At 40.4% G+C, this 26,361-nt stretch overlaps 1 protein-coding gene across 2 annotated transcripts in view; it reads left to right on the top strand.

The window, feature by feature from the left end:
* prkcha (protein kinase C, eta, a) overlaps positions 1–26,361 on the top strand; it is a 255,443-nt gene that overhangs the window by 51,250 nt on the left and 177,832 nt on the right. For both annotated transcript variants that reach the window (XM_063046465.1, XM_063046475.1), the window contains exon 2: positions 25,607–25,670. In XM_063046465.1, coding sequence (XP_062902535.1) covers positions 25,607–25,670 — 64 coding nt within the window. The remainder of the gene's footprint in view (positions 1–25,606; positions 25,671–26,361) is intronic.

The following is a 26,361-nucleotide window of genomic DNA, read 5'->3' as shown; positions in this document are numbered from 1 at the left end:
GATCCACCAGAAGCCAAGGCACAGGAGCGAGGAGTAAGGTGAGAGGGTTTGTAGGACAGGAGGCACGGAGGGATGAAGCCGTGAACAGAAGTGAACAAAGATAGGCTGTTATGGAGGGGAAGGCGGGCAGCACATGTCGTGGCTTATCACTTCTCTGTTCAATATCTGTGCTGTTCTTGTGAGTTTCCTATGCAGCTTCTAGTTTTATGTATTCATTTTATTGGGTGAGCAGAAGTAGCATTAATAAATCCGTAATCATAAAGTGTAATTTCCCCAAAAATGTGCGCGGGCGATTCAACTGAAGGAGATTTTACCAGTGCTACCCCATAATGTTAAGGCAGTTGTATCTTTTTTTAATAGAAATTCACCAATGCATGATATTTAAAGTTGATTTTAATTACCCAGTAATGTTCCATTTAAGATAGTGCTCTCACTGTAACTTGCCAATCATCCTTCATCAATAGCTGAGCTGTGACCTGTGATGGAGGCTGTAACTCCAGCATGAGACCATTTAGTGACTTCCTTGTGTATGCTTCCTCCAAATGGTGTCATTTTGCAACCTTTCTTTCCATGGCCTATTCTGCACAATGCTTCACATTCTCACATAGTACAGTCAAAAATCCCCTTCTACTTAACACATTGCTGCAAAAACTTTTAGGCTTCTGGTTAATAGATCTTAATCTTCTGCAACAATGGGGGATACTGTTGAGGCTTTCAGAAAGAAACGGGTTTCCTGTCCTTGACGGCAGAATAGATCAAAGCTCTAGGGCTAACATGAGAAGACAAGTGAGAGTTGATCTTTTAATCTAAATGTATTGTATTTGCAGGATTGAGTTGGTTACAACACTCAAGCATTCTCTTCTCAGTATTTCTGGCCGTCCGGTGTCAAGCCCTTCAGCTTGGTTAATGCTGTTGCACACAGTCAGGTTTACAGGCTGTTCCTGCTGCATAGATGTGTGATAAAGAGGGAGTGTGAGATTGTGGCAATGCACCCTCTTGTATTGCTGTGAAAATGATCCTGGGCTTGCAAAAGATCTGTTAATGTGAAGTAATTTTTTACAAATTGAAGGTGGCTTTTTCAGGCTTGACAAACTGGAACAGTAGACGGTATTTTAGATGTCAAGTGCTATTCAAGTTGGACAAAATAATTTCTTCTATCCAATTGTGCATTTTACTGGATCCTCGCCAGAAAATCAACAATGGAGCCAGTTATAATGTGTGGACCCCAACGGGGGCTTCTTATAATGATTCTTGCATTCTGACATGTAAATTCATTCCCTTTTTCTTGTCTTTAAGTCAGTCTGTGCAACTGTAGACAGCTGACTGCTGTCTAGATTGAGAACAACTAATGCCACAGATTCTCCATTAAACCTGAGACTTCCTAGATTCCCACTTTCTCAATGACGACACATTCTGAACCATTATTACCATACTCAAAAATTGGGATTGGGATCAGGCAGTCTTATCCTTTCCCACACAGGCTGAGCTCTTCAAGCAGAGGCTACAGGCCAACAGTCTGTGTGAAGGTTGGGCTATGATTCAGCTCTGAGGATGTAAATGTTAAATGCCTGCTATTGTCTTACTCTAGTCTTCCCTTCCCACAGAAAAAAGGTTTGTGAATGGGATTTCAGCAGAGCAGGGTGGCTGTGCTTTTACCATGTCAGCTGTGGCAGTCCGTAGCATTCTCTGCTCCTGAGACTGAAGGTCACAGGGTCCTGAGCTCCCTCCGTAGGGACTTGAACAAAATGGTCTAGGCTCACTCCCCTCTGCAGCACAGGATCTTTACATGAGATGTTAAAGCTCTGCTTTCATTTGTCCATCAGACTGATTTGTACAAGTCAGAAACCATCCTGCTTCCGATGTGCTGACTGACAACCGAGGCAGCATGGTTTTGAAACAAAAAGAGGAGACTTATCTGCTGATTGTCTTTTGCTGTTTTTATGGAAGCATACTTTACACAAGCTGGTTGCTATGTTACAAGAGTACACTTCACAAAACTAAATTGGCTGTAAGTGCATTGGGCCCTTGTGAGACATTTAAGAGGCATTAGATGGAGGCCTTTTTTCTATTAATGAGAGGGGAGCAGGAAAATAAATTAAAATTCTGTGTAATATCCACCCTGTAGTGCTACTTGTCCAAAATTGATCATGCTCATAATCTCCTTCATATCTTGAAGATCTAGAAAGCGTTGGCTGTAGTAAAGACTACAAGTCTAAAAATGGTGATACACTTTAGAATTACTAGGAGTTTTATTTTATATAAATAAATTTGTTTCAAGGACATTCAGTGAAATCTAGGGTTGGAGAAGGGGAACTATCTTTGTTATCCTGAGTCTGCTGATTCCAGCAACATTGAGCTAAAAATTTTAATGAAGGTTTATCAAGCCACCTATGAAATCGGTTGGTGGACTGTCTGCACCAAGATTTGCATTCCTGGTTGAGAAGAGTTTCAGCACATGTTCCCATATCTCAAAGTACAGCAACCTTGCTGTTTAAAACCTTCAAGTTTCACTCATTTTAGCTGACAGCATCTCCAGGGAGATATACCGGCTGTACGAACTGACAGCAAGGGAACATTATTCCACTCTCTCTGTGCATGTACAATCAGGCAGTAAATTTCTTTTTTAGAAGTGACATCAGATTTGAATTGAGAAGCTAAAGCAGAGGTTCAAAAATTGTTTTCAGTTGGCAGATTTTCAGATGTTCTCATAGGATGTTTTTAGACATATTTGTAAATAGGTTAAAGACAGAGAGTGATGAAAATTTAATTTAAAATTCAAAGTTTTAAAGGTCTGAATCACCCTATTGCAGTTGGGCTGTAGGAGGTGTTCAAAAGGATTATAATGTGACTCAGAGGCTGTTGGAGAAAAGAAAGACATGGAGAAATAAGGATCTATTGGTAAGGAGAAACAGGTACAAAGTCAAAGACTACCTCAGTGCCCAGGTAATGGGGAGCAGTGCTTATATGCCATTTAGTCAACCACACATCTTGGAGGATATTTTATTAGTTTGAACAGAGAGAGGAAAATGTCAAATGAACATTATTTCTACATTCAAGCGCAAAAAAAAAATCTGAAAGTGACGGATATCTGAAAGAAAAACATGGAATGTTCAACAGGTCATTGCAGCGTCAGCAAAGAGACAGGAGCTCATAATTCAGCCCAATGATCTTACATTAAGAAGAAGAAATTCGAAGGTTTTAAATTTATTCATATGTAATTAAATTAAAATAAGTTAAGTGAATAAGCCAAATTAAATTGAACAATCGTGCATTCCAGCAGAAAAGTTGTTTTGTAAAATCAAGTAGTACGACAATTTTTCATATTATGTATAGCATTATTAATTACCTCATGCACTGCATCTGATAAACTGGAAAAAAGATTCTAGCATTTAACTCTTTAGTTTGAACATAATCAGTGCATCTAAGAAATATAACTTCTCACAACATGGTGGAAATGGACTGGGTCAGATTAATGGAGCTCTCTCCATTAGTTCATAGGCTTTAAATTAGCTTTAGTTGGTTGCATTAAACAAAACATAGGAATATGTTTGAGTTCAAAGTAAATTTATTATCCGTTTATGTATACCATATAAGACCATAAGCGATTTGGAGCATATTTAGGCCGTTTGTGCCATTGAGTCTGCTCTGCCATTTCATCACAGTTGATCTAATTTTCCTCTGAGCCCCAATCTCCTGACTTTTCCCCATACCTCTTCATGCCATGACCAATCAAGAATCTGTCAACCTCTGCCATAAAGATGGCCTCCACAGCTGCCTGTGGCAAAGAATTCCACAGATCACCACTTTCTGGCTAAAGAAATTCCTCCTCATCACTGCTGTAAAAGGATGCCCCTCTATTCTGAGGCTGTGTCCTTTGGTCTTAGACCCTCCCACCATAAAAAAAATCCTCTCCACATCCACTCTATTAAGGCCTCTCACCATTTGCTAGGTTTCAATATGGTCATCCCTCATTCTTCTGAATTCTAGTGAGTGCAGGCCCAGAGCCATTAAAGGCTCCTCATATGACAAGCCATTTAATCCTGGAAACATTTTCATGAACCTCCTTTGACTCTCTGCAGTTTCATCACATCCTTTCTAAGGGGCCCAAAAGTGGTCATAATACTCCAAGTGAGGCCTTACCAGTGCTTGATAAAGTTTCAACATTACATCCTTGCTTTTATATCCTAGTCCTCTTGAAATGAAAGCTAACATTGCATTTGCCTTCTTCACCACAGACTCAACCTGCAAATTAACCTTTAGGGAATCCTGCACGAGGACCCCCAAGTCCCATTGTGCCTCACTTTTTTGAATTTTCTCTCCATTTAGAATATAGTCAATGCTTTCATTTCTTCTACCAAAGTGCATGACCATACACTTCCCAACACTGTATTCCATCTGCCATTTCTTTGCCCATTCTCCTAATCTGTCCAAGTCCTTCTGTAGCCTTTCTACCTGCCCCTCTACCTATCTATATATTATCTACAAACTTTGCACCAAAGCCATCAACTGCATCATCCAAATCACTGACATATAATGTACAAAGAATCGGTTCCAACACAGACTCCTGTGGAACACCATTAATCACCAGTTGGACTTCAGGAAGTGTACGTCAAAGGAACACACACCAGTCCTCATTGAGGGATCAGAAATGGAAAGGGTGAGCAGATTTAAGTTGCTGGGTGTTGTGTATTTAATATAGTAGTAATATTGTAAATATTTTATTTAGCATTTTTTGTTGTTTACACGATTCATTGTAGGTTATATATAAAAGTATGTGAATGGCATGTGCCATTACATTACCATGTCATAAGGGCATGACTCACTAAAATTAAGATGAAACTAAGCACATGCATCTTGGACTCCCTTGTTTTTCTCTCAATTAGTTTGATGTTTTGGACTACCTACTTGTTGAAGCGCGGTGAGATGTTCAAATTAAAAAAAATGTGCAGCATGCTTTCCTTGTAAAAGGGAAAGAAATGGTCGGGTTACAATAAAAGGCAGAAAATGGATGAAATTCATTGGTTATTAAACAGTGAGTACTAGGTTATAATAATACTAAATAGAAAAAACAGACAATTCTTGGAAGGACAGATGCATTTGATTGCACAAAAGATAACTGGGTGATGTATACTGAGCAAATTGAGTAGTATTTTAAAGCAAATAGAATAGCTGATGAGAAACGAGTGTCAGTTTTGCAGAATGCAAATGATGGAAGAGCATACAGCTTGCTTAAAAGTTTGATTGCTCCAATCAAACCAGTTGAAGTTAGATTTGCTGATATCATGAAAGTAATACAGGAACATTTACAATCGAAACCATTGTTGATTGCAGAACCTGAATGAACTGAAGAAATTGTCTGAGCATTTTTTAAAAATATACTTTTTAATTGTAATTTATATTTTTCATTACTATGTATTGCCCTTTACTTTTGCCGGAAAACAATAAATTTCACAACATATGTTTGTGATATTAAACCTGATTCTGATTCTAATTCTAATAAGGCAGAATTTCCCGTAACATCCCATTTGTAACATTGGGAGGCCCAGCACAGAGATGCAAGTGACTGGTTTGCAACATTCCCAACTATCTCAAGCCAAAATGATGAATGGAAGATTTGCCTCACTGCACCCTAGCTCCCAGCCTCCCCATGCCACGTATTCCTCCTCTCTCTCATCCCAACACACTGTTTGTCATGTGAGCCCCTCATTAAGGATGCCAATGTCTAACCTGTTAAATTGCACACATTTGAAATTAAGAAGCTGTTAAGTGCAGTGACCATAGTAAAGGCAATGGTATGAGGAACCATCTTTGGCATGAAACTGAAGAACTGTGCTTGTGAACTGGCCATGCCTCTGCATATCACGCCCAACATTGCCTAGATATGTTCCTTAGAATGTAGAAGATTGAAATGAAATTTGATAGAGGTATACAAAATCATGAAGGGTATAGAAAGGATAAATGCAAGCAGGTTTTTCCACTAAGGTTGGGTGGGACTACAACTAAAGGTGAAATGTTTAAGGGGAACATGAGGGGAAGCTTCGTCAGTCAGAAGGTCGTGAGAATATGCAATGAGCTGCAGTGCAAGTTGTGCATGTGAGCTCAATTTCAATGTTTAAGAGAAATATGGATAGCTACATGGATGGTAGGGGCATGGAGGGCTATGGTCCTGGTGCAAGTTGATGGGACTAGGCAGGATAAATGGGTTGGCATGGACTAGATGGATTGAAGGGCCTATTTCTGTTCTGTACTCTTCTATGACTCTATGTCTCTATGTTCTGTAGTCTTTGCTACATCCAGTAATCTCATCGTTCCTAATATCAGTGAAACAAATTGAACTGACTGAAGAGATGTTCAGTGTTTGTTGGGGAGGTAGGAATAAACTGTGATTGTAGGAATAAACTGCTTGGCCCTTCTTGTTGAAGACATTAGTATATGATTAACCTTGTCTTTGAATGCATGGGTTGGCTCAACGGTGCAATGTTCAGAGGAGTATTTAAGTCTTGATTTTGAGGTGTTGGTGACAATGTGGGGCTGAAGCCTGCTCTGATGTAACTACTCTGTATACTTTAACCAGCAATAGCCTTGTACGTGTTAACCTATTGGTACAAATCGCACTACAAATGGGTGTAATGCATTGGTTATCATGTTGGAATCAGTTTAGTTCCATTACTTACTAACAATGGCTGTTGCATTTTGAGCTTGAAGTTTAGCCATTAGAAACAGACCTTTGTGCATTACGTAGAGTACGCTATCAAAAAATTCTGCTTGAGCCTGTGAGATCAGGAAAAGCGAAGCACCGACAGTTTTTTTTAGATACAGTTTTTTAAAACCACAATTTTGATGTAAAGTTTTGATTGCATATTTTTAAAACGAAGTAATGTTATCATCGTTCATTGAGAAAAATTATGTTGTTTACGATTAACCATTACAGTGATTGTCACTTTAGTGACTGAATATCCATAATCACACACTGTGTTCATAGATTTCAAGATTTTTCTTTTGGTCTTCATTAGTTTTCTAATTTATTTTACAAACTTCATGGAGTTTAATGAACTATAAGAATGAGTCAGGGGTGTGCCAAGAGAGCAGGAGGCTGGCATAGATTCACGTTCACTTTAAATTTCAATTTCAATGACATAGCTTTTATTTACTTGTAAAAAGAACCATTAATGTAGACATGGCTTAGTTGTTAAATCTATATTTCTAGAATAAGCATATGATTTATGCCATATCCTATATCTTTCCTTCACCCAAATGGAGGCTCCGTTGCTGGGTATATTCATGGAGTGATAGATTAGTTTAGGAAATTAAGGGCTCGACAGATAGTGCAGGAACGGTATTGAGATAAAATATGATGCCGGGTTTCGCTGAATGACAGAGCAGGCATGAAGAGATAACTGGTCCGTTCCCTTTTCTATTTCTTACATGTAGATTGCTTGATTATCATTGCTTTACTTGCTGTTATATTAACTGCCTGCATTTTGAGTGCCATGTGTTCTGCATTACGATGTGGGAAAATGTCATTTTTTACAGAATGGGTGCATCACTAGGACGATGAACATTTATTGCTAATCCTCAGGTGATCTTAAGAAGGTGTTGTCTAGCTCCTTTCCTGAGCCGCTCTAGTTAGTGTCAGGTTGGGCATGGAGCTCCAGGATTTAGACCCAGCCATAATGAGAGACCGGTGATATATTTCTAAGTGAGGATGGTGTGCAGTGTGAGGGGAAATCTACAGGTGATGGCATTCCCCTTTGTCTGCTGCTCTTGGCCTTTGTGGTACAGGGGCTGTGACTTGTGAGGTGTTCCCTGTGTATCAGGGTGGGCCCCTGCTATGCTGACAGTAGATGACACACACTGCAGCTCTGGAGATGCAACAGATTAATTTTGGGTCGTGGCTGGGTGCCAGTCAAGCTGCTGCTTTGTTCAAATCACTTTATTTTATTCACATTCCTGAAGTTGAGTTCTAATGCAAGCAGAGGGAAATCCACCGTACTCCTGATGTGAACTGATGTGAACATCAATTTCTCAAACTTCTGGTAATTGCAACCCCCCCCCCCCACCTCTCCTTCTCATTCCCTATTTGCCTCTCTCACCTTATCTCCTTACCTGCCCATCACCTCCCTCTGGTTCTCCTCCCCCTTCTCTTTCTCCCTTGTCCTTCTGTCCTCTCCTATCAGATTCCCCATTCTCCAGGCCTCTGTTTCTTTCTCCAATCAATTTTCCAGCTCTTTACTTCACCCTTTCCCCTCATCCTGGTTTCATCTATCACTTCTTGTACTTCTTCCTCCCATCCCTGCACCTTCTTGCTCTGGCTTCTCATCGCCTTTTTGACTAGTCCTGATGAAGGGTCTCGGCCCAAAATGGTGACTGTGTATTCTTTTCTATAGATGTTGCCTGGCCTGCTGAGTTCCTCCAGCATTTTGTGTGTGTTGCTTGGATTTCCAGCATCTGCAGATTTTCTCTTGTTTGTTGTCTGGATGTGCCTTGTAGATGATGGAACTGGGGAGACATGAAGTGAATTAATTGCCATATGATACCCAGATATGAGCTGCTGTTGTTGCCGAGTATTTATATGGGTGCTCCAGTTAAAAGCTCTGGTGTGTGGAGACTCCCGAGGTGATATTGGTGGGGATCTCAGTTGTAGTAGTGTCATTTGATGTGTAGGGTAGTTGACTGGATTCTCTTTTGTTGGAGATAGCCTTGTGTAGCAAGAATACTCTTTCCCACTTACCATGAAAGCCTGAATGTTGTCTGGGTCTTTCTGTATGCATGCATGTATGACTTCAGCTTGAGAACATGGAGTTGAACATTTGTAATAATTGCATGACCCCACTCCTGACCTTATGATGGATGGGATGCTGAGGCATTTGAAAATGGCCAACAATAGTGCAGGTTGTAAAGTCACTGGTTGTAAAGATTGTGAAAGATGCCATGTAAACGCAAGGCTCTCTTTTTTATTAAGTGTGAGTTAATATGCTTGTCTGTTACACAATGAAAGGGGGAAAGGCCCTTGTTATATCACTTAATTTGTCAAGAGGGAACTGTGCAAGTTAGTTTCTCTGATACATGCCACAAAGAAAACTTTGAATTATTGAATCCTCATTAATTTACCAGGATATTCACATTTCATAACTCATTGATGCTTCTAGTCTCTCTTTTTCTGCCTCTTGCTCTCTCTTCCTCTGTGTGTCTCTCTCTCCCTCTATCTATCTGTCTGTCTGTCCCTCTGTCTCTGCCTCTGACTGTCTGTCTAGTTTTCTTTCCAGGCCACCCCCACACTTCTGCTTCCTTTCTTATTCTGCTGTCTTTCCTCTATCTCTTTTCTTCGCATATTACAAATTCAAACTAGTTGGTGTGATCAATGTAACAACCGGAACAAACTCTCAGAGGTGATAGTAAATAGTAAGGTACGTGGGAGATTAGTTGGATGTTTTCAGTAATAACTTTAAATATCTTGGCATGGTGGAATTTGATTGAAATTGCAAAATACTTAAGGAAACATAATATTCAAAGTAAGTTTGATATTTTGTTTCAGACACAGATTGATGGTCCAGGCAAAAGGGTATAAGTGATCGGAAGTGTGGTATTATCCTTTTCCGAGAGTTATTTCTATTTAGTCCAGGCCATCCCTAGTTTACAAAAGGATTCCTTTTTAAAAGACATTAATTAGGTCTACTTTGTCCATATGTCAGAAAATACGCAAATGCTTACAGTACCCTCACAGTATCAAAATGAAGCTATTTGATAAGGACGAATTAACGTGAAAATTTATTTATTGTCTCGCCCTGCCTGGTTACAATGGCACATAATTAGAATATCACACATTCAATGGCTTGTTTCAGTGGGCTGAAAGTATCGGTCAATGTTGTATTTTTATTAAGAGTATCATTGCACAATTATCAATAGAAGCAATGGCCTGTCAATTTCCAAATCAATTCTCTTAAGTGGCCTCTCACCATGAAACTTTCGGGCTGTATTCTTCAGAGACAATGGTATCTGATTACTGATTATATAAAAACACAGATTTTTTTTTCGAAGACCGTTTTTCAATTGAATTGAACATTATTTACGAGAAGCAACACATACAAAATGCTGGAGGAACTCTACAGGATAGGCAGTAACCATGGAAATGAATAGGTAGTTGATTCTGGACTAAGAAGGCAGGGGGAACTCTTTTATATGTATGGATGTTTCTAATTTGGATTTTGGAAACTTGGGGTTCCACCTGTTCTAATTAATGGAGTGAATAGTGTCTGGACATGGGAAGCAGAGTGCGTGGACTGATAATGAGACCCTTTGCTGTGATCTCTAATTTAAAGTCAGGTCCACAGAGTAGCATCAAGGTGGGACTGACAAAAGAAACTATATTCTAACATGGATCTGAGGTGGTTCAGCAATCAACAACCAAAGAAAGGAGAAGGAAAACTTGAGTTGGAAGAATAGTATTGCAGGGCATATGTCTGCAGGAAGATGACAGGCCAAAAAGGAGGCAAGATAAAGGGCCATAATGGAGGAGGCCATTAAAACAATGAACGAAATCAAATCGAAGGATTAGGTAAGGATGATCTTGCCTTCAAACAGAAGGAATACCAGAATTGCAAGAGATAGAATGAAAGCCGCAAGCAAAAAGTACATGTGTTGGGGGCATTAAGAGATCAAACAAAATATAATTGATACACTGAAACATGCAAACTAGACTGTCTTAAAGCTATTATATGTAACTTTCTACCGAGAGTGGTGGACTGCATTTGCAAAAGTGCTATTGGTTTAGCGATCTACATTCTCTGGAAATTATACATTTGATTAAAACTCCAATTAAAAGTTGCTCCTGAAAATAAAATCCGCAATCCTAATCCTACTAAACTGGCTCCAAATGCCACTTTAGGACCCAACTCATCACAAATAAATGTTAATGCCTTTAGGGATTGGTCACTGGAATTAAAAAAAAACAATTTACAAAATGTTTGTGTTATCTAAAGAGGTAAATTAGTTTATGTGGCACACACACACACACACACACACACACACACACAAAATGCTGGAGGAACACGACAAAAATTTATGTGGAGTTCATTTTTTATTATAGAACATAAATTGGATTCAGCATGTTATTACTTCAGTTTTTTGATATTTCCTGATCAAAGCTTCTAATGTATTATTCTAATTGGTCAAGGGTGAGTAGCCAACACGGCCACAGATATCAGCAAAGATTACATCTGTGCTTCCTCAGATGAAGTCCCACCCCATTTAAGTAATGCATACATAATGAAGTCAGCTCATCAGCCTGTAGGAATTAGGGGATTGTTTCACACAAAAACACTTTACCGGATAAAGACAATTTTCACTTTCATATATTTTACACCTTTATGCATCTTTAGACAAATGCGTATCAGGGACTGCTAGAGATCTAGGCTGTCTAGATTAATCACCCCAAAACAAAATTTCACATTATCGGTGTTTGAGGAAACAAAAATATATCTAATCTAAAGGGCAGTTAATTCTGTTAACTAGGGGAAGAAGATCTAAAAATACTGTAAACAGCACCAAACTGCGATAGCAGGAAATGGTAGAAATGCTTTACAATGAATGGAAGTTACCCCAAGCTGAAAACATTGTCCTGCACTGGAAGGTATCTGTCTCCGCATGCAGAAGTCAGCAAAATGCTTCCATGCAGGAGACGGTGCTGAATTTCCCATTCCTATGAGTTACCAGTCTCAGATGCATATTTTAGACCATAAGACCATAAAATATAGGAGCAAAATTAGGCCATTTAGCCCATCGAGTCTGCTCTGCCATTTCAGCATGGCTGATCCTCTCAGCCCCAGTAGGCAGCTTTAACGAAGCAAAGGCAGAAATGGTGACTGAATTAACATTGGCTTGTTGTTGCTGGATGTTTCCAAGTGGCCAATTAAAGAGCAACATCCCAGTCCATTTGCTGTCAGGGCACTGGAATCTATAGCAGTATGCAGTAAAAGGATGCAAAATGAAGGAAAGAACAGAAGAAATGATTTCAGTAATTATCTTCATCCCCACTATAAGCTTTGATTGACTCACTAGTAAATGTCTGAGACAGAATCAGATTGCCTTCAAGCTTGGTCAAATTTATCCTCAGGAGGACTTAACAATCACATACAGGCACCGTTAGTAAAATCTGCTGTATTCACATCCACAACATTGTTCCATTCCGCTCAATGTACTTTCTGATCTGCTGCTGAAATACTCATCCATGGCTTCATTATTCTAGACTTTTTGATGATAGTAGAAGTTAGTTAGAGTATAGAAGGGGGATGGAAAATCTGGTGGAGTGGTGCCACAATAACAGCCTCTTACTCCATGTCAGCAAGACCAGGGAGATGATTGTTGACTTCAGGAGGAGAAAATAGGAGGTCCACGAGCCAGTCCTCATTTGGGGATCAGAGGTGGAGAAGGCCAGCAAATTTAAATTCCTTGGTATTAGCTTTTCATCTGGGCTCAGCATGAGGAAAAACTTCTTCACACAGAGAGTGGTGAATCTGTGGAATTCTCTGCCACAGGAAACAGTTGAGGCCAGTTCATTGGCTATATTTAAGAGGGAGTTAGATATGGCCCTTGTGGCTAAAGGGATCAGGGGGTATGGAGAGAAGGCAGGTACAGGGTTTTGAGTTGGATGATCAGCCATGATCATACTGAATGACGGTGCAGGCTTGAAGGGCCGAATGGCCTACTCCTGCACCTATTTTCTATGTTTCTATGTAAGTGCAATTATGGAGAAAGCATGGCAGCACCCTTCCTTAGGAGTCTGTGAAGATTTGGCACGACATCCACAACTTTGACAATCTTCTACAGATGTGTGGTGGAGAGTATATTGACTGGCTACACCACAGTCTGGTATGGAAACACCAATGCTCTTGAATGGAAAATCCTTCAAAAAATAGTGGGTGTGGCCCAGTCAATCACAGGTAAAGCCCTCCCCACCACTGAGGACATCTACATGGAGCATTGTCGCAGGAAGGCAGCATCAATTATCAGCGACCCCCACCACCCAGGTTCTCACTGCTGCCATCAGGAAGAAGGTACAGGAGCCTCAGGACTCACACCACCAGAACAGTTATCACCCCTCAGCCACCAGGCTTTTGAGCCAGTGAGGATAACTTCACTCAAATTCACTTGCCTCATTATGGAAATATTCCCACAACCTATGACTCACTTTTAGGGACTCCTTATCTCATGTTCTTGAAATTTATTGCTTATTTGTTGTTATTATTATTATTATTATTTCTTTCATTTTGTATTTACACAGTTTGTTAACCTTTTGCACACTGGTTGTATTCCCTGCTGGTGCAGTCTTTCATTGATTCTATTATGGTTATTGGACTTACTGCGTATACCTGCGGGAAAATGAATCTCTGGGTTGTATATGGTGATGTATATGTACTTTGAGAATAAACTTACTTTGAACTTTGGAGTATTTGATGACATGACATATCTTAAGCTTCTAAGAAAGTTGTTTTAATGACAGTACTGGGAAGAGACTTGGAAGTTCAGATCAAGAGGGAGCACTATTGTTTTAGTGGGAGTTATGACTGAAGCAGTGAATCAGAACCTGAGATGTAACATGGAAAATACATTGCCTTTTACTGCACATTTTTTTTTCACTCTAGCAAAATAAATGTGATGTCTTCTTATAGATATTAGGAGTTTGGTTGCACATTCTAATTTGTTTTTAGTACCTGCTTAGCTCAACAGCATTTATGGGAACAAAAAAGAACAGTGAGGAACAATCTTCAAAATGCATGGCCATGAAGCAATGCCTAGAGTGGAAGTTGAAATTGCATGGTTTCACCCCCAGTGCAGTGTCTATGTAGATGGGAGGGAATGACGGGTCAGGTTCTTAAAGGAATTGTTGGGTAGCTCTTTCACATCAAGCCCCTCCGGTATAAATCCAGACATCCCACCTTTCCTGGAAGTTCCGGGAGTCTCCCGCATATTAATAGTGGCTCCCTGATGCCTGCAAATTATATACAATGTCATGGAAATCAATTTTTTTGAGAGCGCGCGTGAGCGACCATGAGAGAGGAAGAGGGGGAGGGGGGAAGAGGGAGAGGGAGAGGGTTCCAAAAAAAGAAAATATAAAACGTACGTCAACCCAGATTGCCCTAAAGTGTACCCCTGCCTAATAGGGGTCAAAAATAGACAGTGTTGCTCGCTGCACTGTTTGCAACAGTGACTTTTCTATTGCCCATGGTGGGTTAAGACTGTAAAAGACATGTTGAGGTGAGTTTAACAGGTGTCATTCGTTCATTAGTATAACTAACGTTATTTAAGCTAGCTGGCTAGCTGCTCAGGAGCTACTCTATTGCAGACATCCCACCTCTCCCGGAAGTTCCGGGAGTCTCCCGCAAATTGATGGAGCTACCTCCCTGAAATGAGTTTTTGCAGGTTGGGGTGTCTGTAAATCTCCAGATGCTGAATGACGGCAGTGCTTTTGTAGCTGAGTGCAGGTAGGATGTTGACTTTCTCTAGGGCATTTTTCAGTGATGCTCTGTAGTACTGGTGAAAGAAATGACCTTTTGTGTTTTAGTTGTTTTTTTCCTGAAGATTGAAAAGAGAGTATTCATCAAACTGTTTCAGATATTCAGGAATACGCTTGAACATGATACACAAACATATTAACTGAAGTGCAGAGTTGACCATACAGTAAGTCATAACAAAAACATTTAATTGTATGATGAAAGTTCATGTAGAGTACACTGTGAATCCTTCTTACTGAATTCCTAACCTTTATTCTATCTTTAAGCTAAAATGCCTGGACAGTTCCCTACATAGAGTTAAAGACCATGTTGCCAAAACTTACTATAGTTTGTTTGCAAGAAGTCATTAGCCTGTTAAGAGGTTATGTGTGCAGCTATTTATGACACATTTGTGTGTATCAGGGTGATCAAACGAAGGAAAAGAAAATTATAATAAAATTAAGAATGTTTTCAAATTAAGAATCTTGTTTTCATAAGATGATTGATTGTCGTAACCAACGGTGATAGATTGTGCAGTTCTGTTGTGTGTTCATAGGTGGCTGCTGAGTCCAAGTTGTGAGTGATGTAGATGTCCACAATAAGGACATGGCTTCAACACTCATTGTCCCTGCCCTCTCAAGGACTTTTAAATTTACAACTCGGACTTGCCAATGGAGGCCAAGGATTGACTTCAGACTGCACATATGGAATCACTCTAGCATTTTGAGATATGTTAACTTTGATATCCATGTGTATGTTCAATCGTAATGCTTCATACTCCTTTTATCAATGTTACTTCAAAGCAGGCCAGATCCTTTAATGTGGCTGGGAGTTTGTTTTCTCTTTCTTAATTCCCTTCTGCTGGAAAACTCTTAGCATACACAGCATGGTGGACTGTATTGCCTCCTAGGTTGTCGTTCTCTAAATGAGTCTGCCTGACACTCCTGAAGGTGATATTGGGGCTGACAATTTGATTGTTATAATATTCAGAATCAGGATTATTGTCTCTGATGTTAGTTGTGGAAATTGGTGTCCTGGGAACCAGTGCAAGTGAGATATTGGTAATGTTCAGGCAGTTCTTACTCTGGAATAGGATTTGGGCAGCAGTGGCTTGGATGCATTGGTGTGTATTAAGTGAGTTTAGAAAAGCCACCTCTGTGGGTGAAAAGGCATAAATGACTGTCAGCGGCAGATGGTCTGAACTCAGGTGCAGATGAGTTGAAAGTGGATGTTTTTCTGATGGTATGTGAAAGTGTTCAGCAACCCTGCTAAGGTTCCGAACAGACAAGTTCAGTTTAAACCACTGGACAAGAAGGAGAGTACCTCAGTGATGAAGGCACAGAGTTTTGTGGTTGCCTTCAAGGATAATTGCGTTCGTTGAAATATTAATTTGTGGTCCATCCAAGAATTTGAATGGAAAGTCTCAAATGACAATGTTAGGAACTAAAATGCAAAGCCAGCCCCTTCACGTGGAACATTAACGTTTAAACATCCAAACTGTGCAATGGGTTAATGAGTTAGTAATATTAACCTCTATATAGAGAGCATTAGAAGAGGTTTCACTCAACGGCAGTAAAATGCATTATGCATGATCATTTGAAATCGCTGGGAAATGTACCCCCAGCCATGTTATTGCATCACTTTCTGTTTCTTGGCATCCGCACTCAGGTTAGCTATTTGTTACACTTGCTTTTTGTATAGCTTCTACCATCCATCTTAGACTGTGTTTGATATGTAGCTGTATTTTGTGTGCACTCTAGTTCGGCATGAACGTTAGGTATGCACAACTAAATATTTAAATGTTTCTCTGTATTTTATGTCAAGCAGAGAAACATAAATACAGCAAAGGAACTAAAATAGGCTGGATCAGTCTCTATGCTCAAAAGTAAAACTATTGTCTTTTATTCATCCTTGTAATGGATTTAGCATTCTGATCTTCCCACATTAGAAGGTACTTCATGAATGAAATATGTTAATTTTTTTAGTATGTCTCACAAATATTAAGATGGACTTTTTGGACCAATTTGACAGAATTGTTTCAGAAGTTTGAATATTTAGTCATATTGCAGATTTATAGCAAATGAAATTTGGTGGCTGGCTAGTAAGTTTTCTCGAATATTCATAAGAAAAAAATTGCAATTATAGAGCGACTTTCAAAATATGAGGACAGTTGCAAAGCTAAAGAAGTATTTCTGAGATATATTAACTGTTGTTGGAAATTGTTAGCATTTATGATGCAATGCCTACTTTATGTGATAGTGCTTATTATGATAATTAGACACTCACCCCACACTTTCACATAGATATGATGACAGGGTGTAGAATGCATCTATTTATATGAGGTTTAAAGTGTGACATACTTTGATATCCTTCTCGATCAAAAATATGCAAATTTTATTTTGCTTTGGGTTCCATGCAAGTGTAGAATTTATGGAGAACTGGAGTGTTGGATACTGAGGTGACTACAGCTGTTTTTTTTCCGCCATTTGGTTCATCCATTTTCTTACTCCTTAAATGGATCGGTGCTGTTGGTAGGCACAGATTAATCTCTGGTACCTAGCCAAAACATATGCACCATGTTGTCAGATTTCAAACTATGGAATTTATTGATTAAGGTGGTAGTGCTGAGGAACATGAACACCAATGCATTTGCACGTCAGACATTCATTGCACTATGTGGCATGTGCTGAGGTCAAAGGTCAGTAAATTCAGACTGAGTATGTTATTGATCACAGCCAGATGGCCACAGTGCACCTCTCAGCTTTTAGGTCAGCTATTGAGTCCATTAATGAGTCCAAATGTAATTTTAAAAAAATGTACTAGCCAATAAAAACACAGCTGAACTACACTTTTCATTTTATTATTGTTATTATTATATTATTGAATCAAGATTTGAGTTGAAATTTAATAAATGCAGCGCTGAATGCAGCGTCGATGATTATAGAAAATCTATAATCAAAGCCAGACATAGGTTATCAAAAAAATCAAATCTTTATTTATTGCAGTCACAATCACAAATACCTCATGCAATGTACATATATACAGGGAGCCAGAGGCACAAAACATGCCAGCTTCCCAGCAATTTATTATCTTGTAAGCAGAAGATATACAATACTGTCCAAAAGTAAAATAAAAATCTGTAAAGTAAAGGAGCTTTCAAAAATAATGAAATGAAAAATTCTCGATATAAATACTGTAAAGAGCAGTAAACTGTAAAAAAAAATTAAACTAAATCAATATTTGGTGTGACCACCCTTTGTCTATAAAACTGCATCGATTCTCTTAGGTACACTGTCATTCAGTTTTATCAGAAAATCGGCTGGTAGGTTTTTCCAAGTGTCTTGGAGAACTTGCCACAGTTCTTCAGATGTTGACTGTCTCGCCTGCTTCTGTCTCTCCAGGTGATCCCAGACAGCTTTGATGATGTTGAGGTCAGGGCTCTGCTGAGGCCATGCCATCAGAAACCACATGAAAATCTAGACTGCTTCAGACTTTTGCATAGTACAGTACAACTGAAGTACTTGTGATAAAATAAATGAGATTTGTGTTGCTTCTGGTGAATTGCTAATACTGTATTTCCCCCTGTGAAGTGGAACATCAGGACTGTCATCTTCACGCGGTTACAGTTATACACAGGCAGTGTTGCTGCCTCAGTGTTCCAGTAATCAGGTTCAATCCTGGCATTCAGTGCTGTCCATGTGAAGCTTGCACATTCACATTCTCCCTGTGGCATTGTGGATTTCCCCTGGGGGGCTCCAGTTTTCCATTTTTATCACAAATATATGTGGACTAATTTGTCAGTGTAAATTACCCTGAGTGTATGTGGCTGGCGGGTAAATCAGGATGAAGTTGATGGATGAGTGTGAGAGAATGGGTTAAGGAGAAATAAGTGGGGGAGTTGATGGATTTGCTCTGAAAGCTGGCATAGACTTGTTAGAAATATGAATATGAAGCCCATCAATTCATGTCAGTCCATCAACTTAATGAACATGTAGAATAGATTTTCAGATCTTTTTTAGAATTTATTATCAAAGTATTTATATGTCACCATATACCACCCTGAGATTCCATATACTATATTTTGTTCATATTTCCTCTAAACTTGGTGAACTGGACTGATACGTATCTATCATATTTCAGTACCGCGTACTGAATATCAACAGCATACTGAGTATCAACATTGTGTACGAATGAAATTACAGCTAAAGCATTCTTTAAAATTACAGCATGATTGCATGAGATCTGAGTTTAAAAGTGTGCTTAAGCCAATAAAAGACCACCACACCATAAATCAGGAATGAAGAACTGAAGAGAAGTTACCACAGTTAGTTAGATAAGGCTCTCTACAGAGAGTTAGATAAGACTGCTTTCAAATTAATACTTAATATAAGCATGTAATGTGCTCCAGCTTCATCTGAAGCTGGTTTATTTCTCCCGAGAGTTTAAGAAGTAGATGATATCAGTGAAAATGTATTTTATTTCTGATTTTCAGAATGAGATGAAAACTGAATACAATCTAACAGTCATAATTAAAATGGACAAAGAAAAGGTTAATAAAGTGTTTAAAGAACATTAACGATTTTTATTGAGAACGCATGTTAAATAACATCTGTAATGGGCTTTCTTTCAATGGTTTTTAATTACTATTTTATTGATCCCTAGTGTGATAATGCATAGTATTTGTTTCCCAATGACACCTGATTGAAAGACTCCAAAATCTGGGCCTTTGTACCTCCCCCTGCAAATGGATCCTCGACTTCCTAACCAGAAGATCACAATCAGTGTGGATAGTAAGAAACAGCTCCACCTCGCTGACCATCAACATTGGCACGCCTCAAGAATGTGTATTTAACCCGCTGCTCTACTCTCTCCACACCCATGACTAGGCTCAGTTCAAATGCCATCTATAAATTTGCTTTAAATACAAATATTGCTGGCGGACTTTCAGAGGGTGACATGAAGGCATGAGGTATACCAGCAAGTGGAGTGGTGTCACGGCAACAACCTGACACTCAATGTCAGTAAGACCAAAGAATTGACTGTGGACTTCAGAAAGTGTAAGATCAGGGATCACATACCAGTCCTCACAGAGAGATCAGAGGTGGAAAGAGTGAGCCATTTCATGTTCTTGTGTGTCAATATCTTTGAGGATCTCTCCTGGACCCAACGAATCGCAGCTACAAAGAGGGCATGACAATGGCTATATTTCATTAGGACTTTGAGGAGATTTGGTTTGTCACCAAAGGCAATTGCAATTTCTACAGATGTACCATGGAGAGCATTCTAACTGACTGTATCACCATCCGATATGGTGGGGGATTGGGGTCTACTGCACAGGATCGAAAGGAGTTGCAGAAAGTTGTGAACTCAGTCAGCTCTATCATGGGCACCAGCCTCCATAACATCTAGGATATCTTCAAGGAGCCATGCCTCAGAAAGGTGGCATTCCTCATTAAGGACCGCCATTACCCAGAACATGCTCTCTTCCCATTGCTACTGAAGCCTGAAGGCACACACTTAATGGCTCAGGAACAGCTTCTTTCCCCCTTGCCATCCAATTTCTGAATGGACATTGAACCCATGAACACTACCTCACTACTTTTTTGCTCTACTTATAATTTAACTTATATACTTATTATAATTCATTTTTTTTATTACTGCTATGGCAAAAAACAACAAATTTTATGACATATGCTGGTGATATTAAACTTGATTCTGATTCTGCCTTTGAATCATTTGCACACTCCGTCCCTTCCCTGTTACAAGGGAGCACTGGTAGCGGACCCAAATGCAAGACACCGACTCTGAAGTACTAGGAACAGGACAAGGTTTATCAAGAAAGCAAGGGAAGTCAGGAAGAAACGATGCTGGACATGGACACAGGCCCTGGATGAGACAAGGACACCGGGCCTGGGCTAGAACTAAGACCAGGGAAGCAGGACCAGGACAAGGAACTTGGAACTAGGAGCCTGGGCTAGGACTCTGAGCCAGAGACTGGACAGGGACCCGGAATCTGGGTCTTGACTCAGGCTCGGACCCCGGATCTAGGCAAAGACAAGACGTGGCTAGGCTACAGGACTGGACGTGGAACTCCTGCACAGGATGAGGCGCATGGACAGGACGAGAACACAAAGCCTTGACTTGGACAGGATGAGGTTCTTGGACTAGGCTTGGACTAGATGAAGTACTTGGATGTGGCTTGGACGAGGGAACTCCAGGACTGGGCAAGAACACAAAGCTCAGATTTGGACAGGGCTGGAACATGGCACCTGGACTTGGTCTTGGAACACAGGAACACAGAGCCTTGGACTTGGACTGGAAGCTTAGAGCCCTGGACGAGGTACTCCAGGGCAGGACGAGGCTCTTGGACTAGGTTTGGCTCGGCTCTTGGACTCGGCTTGGTTAGGCCCTTGGGTATGGAGCCGGGACTCCTCCTTGGAGCACAGGGCCGGGACCCTTTCTAGGACGCATGGCCGGGATGACTGCCGAGGACACTTGTCAAGGTAAACTGCCGAGGTAGACTGCTGAGGGACTCCTGGTCTGGACGAGAACACAAAGCCTTGACTTGGCCAGGACTGGAACATGGCGCCTGGAACTTGGAACACAGAACACAGATCCGGGACCCCTCCTTGGGAACAGGACTTAGGGCCAGGGCTTTACACAGAGTCAGGACCCCTCCTTGGGAACAGAACCTAGGGGCAGGACTCTTCTTTGACACAGACACTAAACACGGGGACACAAAGAGATAGTTCCAAACTCAATGATAGATAGTTCCTTTTCTTGGCGTGGCAAGGCTCTGGTCTCACTCTGGTGGTTGAACTTGACAGGGATGCAGGCGAGGCTTCAGGCAACGCTTCAGAAGGAAGGGGACGGGAACAATCCAGCAGGGAATCCTTGGTTTGCAGAGGTATTTATGTGCCAGCCCAAAATGAGAATCAGGTGCCTCAATTAAGGCACCCGATGGAACAAGGGAAAACAGGAAAACCCGGAATAAGGATCGATGAACCGGAATGCGGATTTCATGGACTGGACCATCACATTCCCTGATAGTAGTTATTTGCCAAATTGACAGCTGTACTTTATTTCTCCCAAGGGGAGCTGGACAATTTAATTAGATTAAAACTAAAAAAGAAATAAGTGGGCACACCATTTTATACTTGACATTTATATCAAATTCCTTACATTATACATTCAGTGGCCACTTTATTAGGTACCGGTTGTACCGAATAAAGCAGACACTGAATGTATTTCTGTACGTTCATGGTTTTCTGCTGCTGTAGCGCATTCACATTCGAGCTTGATGTGTTGTGGATTCAAAGATACTTTTCTGTACATCACTGTTTTAATCTGTGGTTATCTGAGTTACTGTTGCCTTCCAGTCAGCTTGAACCAGTCTGGAAATTCAGCTCTAACCTCTCTCATTTAAAAAAGTCTTTCCACCCACAAAACAGCTGAGAACATCCATCTACAAAAAGAATGGATGTATTTTTGTTTCTCACACAATTCTCTGTAAACTCTAGAGACTGCTGTGTGTGAAAATACCAAGAGGTCAGTAGTTGTTGAGATACTGAGACCACCCCACCTATCACTAGCAATCATTGCACGGTCAAGGTCATTTAGATCACGTTTCTTACCAATTTGGGTGTTTGGTCTAAGCAACATGCTCCTGATCATGTCTATGTGCTTTTTTGCATTATGTTGCTGGTATATGATTGGCTGATTAGGTATTTGTGTTACTGAGCAGGTGTACAGGTGTACCTAATAAAGTGGCCACCGAGTGTATACATGCTGTGTTGTTCTAGAAAGTCGAAGAAAGGGAAAGTGCCAATGAATCACCTCATTCTCTATTAATCAGGCTGCCAACTCCCAATTTGTATCATTACTAGCCAACAGCAGTGAGAGATGGCATGAAGACTAATTAGTCAGCTCCATCTTGGGTACTAGCCTACAAAGTACCCAGGATGTCTTCAGGGAGTGGTGTCTCAGAAAGGCAGCGTCCATTATTAAGGACCTCCAGCACCCAGGGCATGCCCTTTTCTCACGGTTACCATCAGGTAGGAGGTACAGAAGCCTGAACGCACACACTCAGTGATTCAGGAACAGCTTCTTCCCCTCTGCCATCCAATTTCTAAATGGACATTGAACCCTTGAACACTACCTCACTTTTTAAATATAGATTATTTCTGTTTTTGCACATTTTTTAAAGTCTATTCAATACACGTATACAGTAATTGATTTTTTTTTCCTTTTATATTATGTATTGCATTGAACTGCTCCTGCTAAGTCAACAAATTTCACGACATATGCAGGTGATAATAAACCTAATTCAGATTCTGTTAACTAGTTTATAAAGAGTAATTGGATGCATTCTTTCTTTGCTGCTACCTACTGATAGTGAAAGAAATCATTTGTCTACCCTTCAGTTTCATAAAATTGCAATATGAAAGTAGGTGCAGTGTACATTCATCAGTGACGTGGCATGATTCATTTAGCAAATGTAATTCAGTATCTTTGGCTTTTACATTTCCAATTGGGTTGTTTGAGCTCAAATTGAGGACAGAGTAGATCAATTCATTTCTATGATCTGGATGTGGGAATCTGTTACTGCAATGATTGATGTGATCAGCTAATCTGAATAGAATATTTTACAACAATTGTCATCCTGCTTGCCTGAAGCAGGCTGATAGGTGATCAGAACTCCTTTGGTCTGATCTGAAGTAACTAGGGGCTGCAGCCTGCGGAATCTCTTGATCCTCTTGTTAGAGAACATTCCTCTTCCCATCGACCTCTGGCACGAGGACTTTGAGTGCAATTTTGGAATCACGTAGTGTCTTCCCTGTTATCTGCTTCTAAGTTGGAATAATTTCCAGAGTGCTTTTCAGCACCAGTTCCAGCCACAGCAGTCCCCATCTCATCAGCTGATGTTGTGTTGCTAACTGTTTGTAATAAGGACTGTGAAATTAACTCTGGCTTCAGACATGGGTGAATCATATATGTAATTCCCATGCCTGTGTTCAGGGCTGTACTAGTTAGTGTAGTTAGTGTTCCATTCGTTAACGGGGGTTTTGGGGGGTGGGTGTTATAGCAACATCTATGTCACAAGTGAAAATTTTGTCCAGGATGCATATAAATCTGTAAAACTCCAGATGAAGGTGCATTTCACCAAGATGTCATGGTATATCAAATTGCTGAGTCAATTTCAGTGTCTCATACTCACAATTTTGAATGTGAAACCTGCAGTTTCCATGATGTTATGGTATAACAATATGCTGAAATAACTTCAGTGTGTAATACTCTCAATGTCGAATGTGTATCCTGCAGTTTCAGTTCCTCAATACCGCCTGTTCACGGTCTTTCCAAGTTTCTTCCTCCTCTTATTGTGCACATGGCACTCATTCACTCAGACACAGGCTCATGGAGGTCATGCATTGATGTACACACAGGCATACACACCCATGCACATGTGTGATGAATTTCCTTCCAAATAATCACCAACCGAGCCATCATCCTTAGAGTTGTATAGAATAATTTCTATACACAGTAAATCCCGCATCTGCATTAACTGTAGCATCCGTTCACGGAAAACTTATCTCATCTTTCACAATGACTTGCTTAAGTGGAAAGATAGTATTCTTTGTGAATTGAACCAGAACATATTAATGTGATTTAAAGTCATATCATTGCCAGTTTACCCAAATGAATTCCAAGTAGTGATTTGACTTCATCCACTTTTATACATACATGTAATCTGTTTATTATATCACCCAGCAGATAGTCTGGAGAAGATAAAGTTCTCTTTGAGATGTTTTCAGTTTCTTATTGCTCCATGATGTCATGGTATGCCAGTTTGCTGAGTCAATTTCAGTGTGTCATACTCTCGGTTTCGAACATGCAACCTACAGTTTCCATGGTGTTATGCTATAACAATGCGCTGCATAATAAAAGAATTCCGAAGTTAATGTCATGGTTGAGTAGATGCATTTCCTTGTACACATTTGAGGTGTATGAGAACAGAGACTCTGAGGAGGATACTCCTCAGGAGTATGGTAGTGCCATAGAGCTAAGGACAGCTGATGAGGTACGAGGCAGGAGACCACAAGAATAAGGATATTACAGGAATGCAAGATTTTCCTGTATACCCTGGCCAAATTTTTCTGGAAATTGTAGAAGAATGACATTGAATGATATTGGCACTTTTTTTGATGTGTTTTGATTAGTGCCTCAGCAGTCAATTAGAGGGCTACTGTGGAAACTTTCTTCAATTTCTCTTGGTTGCGGGAACATTAGTGATAACACAAATCCATTTTAATGAATGAGGGGAAAAGATTAGAAGGTGTAGATGGTATTATAATTATATATAAGTAAAAGATGTCTTTAATTCTGTGTTGATCCAAATGACCTCTTGCAGTAAATTTCTGTAGTTGCATTAGGGCTTCAGCTGAGTTGAACTTCATTATGCATAAAAAGCAGAAATGCTTAACAAATTGGGCGACGTCTGCAGACACAAGTTGAGTTAATGACATACATCAGAACCCACTGCAAGGCCAGACTGAAATTCCTTTCATCCTGTTTCCTGCATGGATTTTCTTCCATTCTCTGAGTTTCACATTTTCATCACATTCATTCTGAAGCTGCCGCCTTCCCTAACTGTTCTTCAAGTAAGTCTTCCTTTCTCTTTAACCATGGTTTCTGTGCCACCACAGCTGAGGGGCCTTTAACATGGTTGTGTCATTGCCTTCTTGCCCCTTCTTTGCCCAGAGGAAGGGTAAGGTTCTCCTTGCCCTCTTCCCTCTCCCCTCTTAACCTTCATGATTGTGCTCCATAATTTTCAATAAGAAACCTGATGAAAAGCTATTGACATGAAAGTTTTGCTCTGTTTTCCTCTTCACTGATGCTACCATGCCTACAGACACAGGGAATCTGAAATTTAAAAATTCAGAAAACGCTATATATTTTGAGGATTTTCCATTGTTATTGTTGATACCCAGCAACCTCAGCACTTTGCTGTGTGCATTATATCTGCCTAGCCATTATGGAGGTGGGTTTCATGGTGTTTGATATAACTTGTATCATTTTGCTTCATGCAGATCCTCATATTTCAAATGTTCTTTTGGCAGGTTGATTTGGAGCCGGAGGGCAAGATTTTTATCATGATAGACATGAAGGAAGTGACTTGCGAAGGTAAGAACCAGTCTCTTTCCCTATCATTCAATCATGGAGGAAACACAGCACTACTTCTGTTTTCTTGTTGTTACGTACCCCGTAACTGGGTTGCCAAACCAGCAGAAATGGATCACTCAGTTGGAGTCTGGAGTACTAGAACTAAGAAAGTTTTATTAAAGAAACAAGCAACACATTAATCGAAAGGATAATAAATGCAACAGTTCAGCGATGATAAACGCACATGTGCACAGAATTAAGATAACAGCATCAATCAAGCTCTATCGTTGTCTAGGGGTAAATGACCAATTTCAAAATGACTCAAAGTTCAGTCCAGTTTAGTAGTTCAGTTCGCAGTAATCGTTGCCATGGCGGTGGACAACGTGGGGGAAGAGAGAGATAGAATAGGAACAACTCATCATTCAGAACGGCTTCACTCACAGACCAGCAGGATGGCTCACAGACCAGCGAGATGGCTCACAAACAGCTTTTTGGGCGGGTCCTTGGTGATGTCACCTGAGGTCACCGACTGTGACCCCTCCTCCAGATGCGGTCGATCCTCTGCAGTGAACCCGGCACCCAGGCAAGGGCGGACACACACCGGGTTCCCGCTGATCGTACCTTTCCACCCTGTGCGTTGTCCGGTTCTTCTCACCACTCGTGAGAGGCGCACCGCTTCCAGGGTCTCGTTACCTCGGGTGGCGTGTGTGTC

The sequence above is a fragment of the Mobula hypostoma genome, chromosome 1, assembly GCF_963921235.1.
Source record: "Mobula hypostoma chromosome 1, sMobHyp1.1, whole genome shotgun sequence".
NCBI classification, from domain to species: domain Eukaryota; kingdom Metazoa; phylum Chordata; class Chondrichthyes; order Myliobatiformes; family Myliobatidae; genus Mobula; species Mobula hypostoma.
The sequence above is the reverse complement of the archived record's forward strand: the minus strand, read 5'-3'. Positions and strand labels throughout refer to the sequence as shown.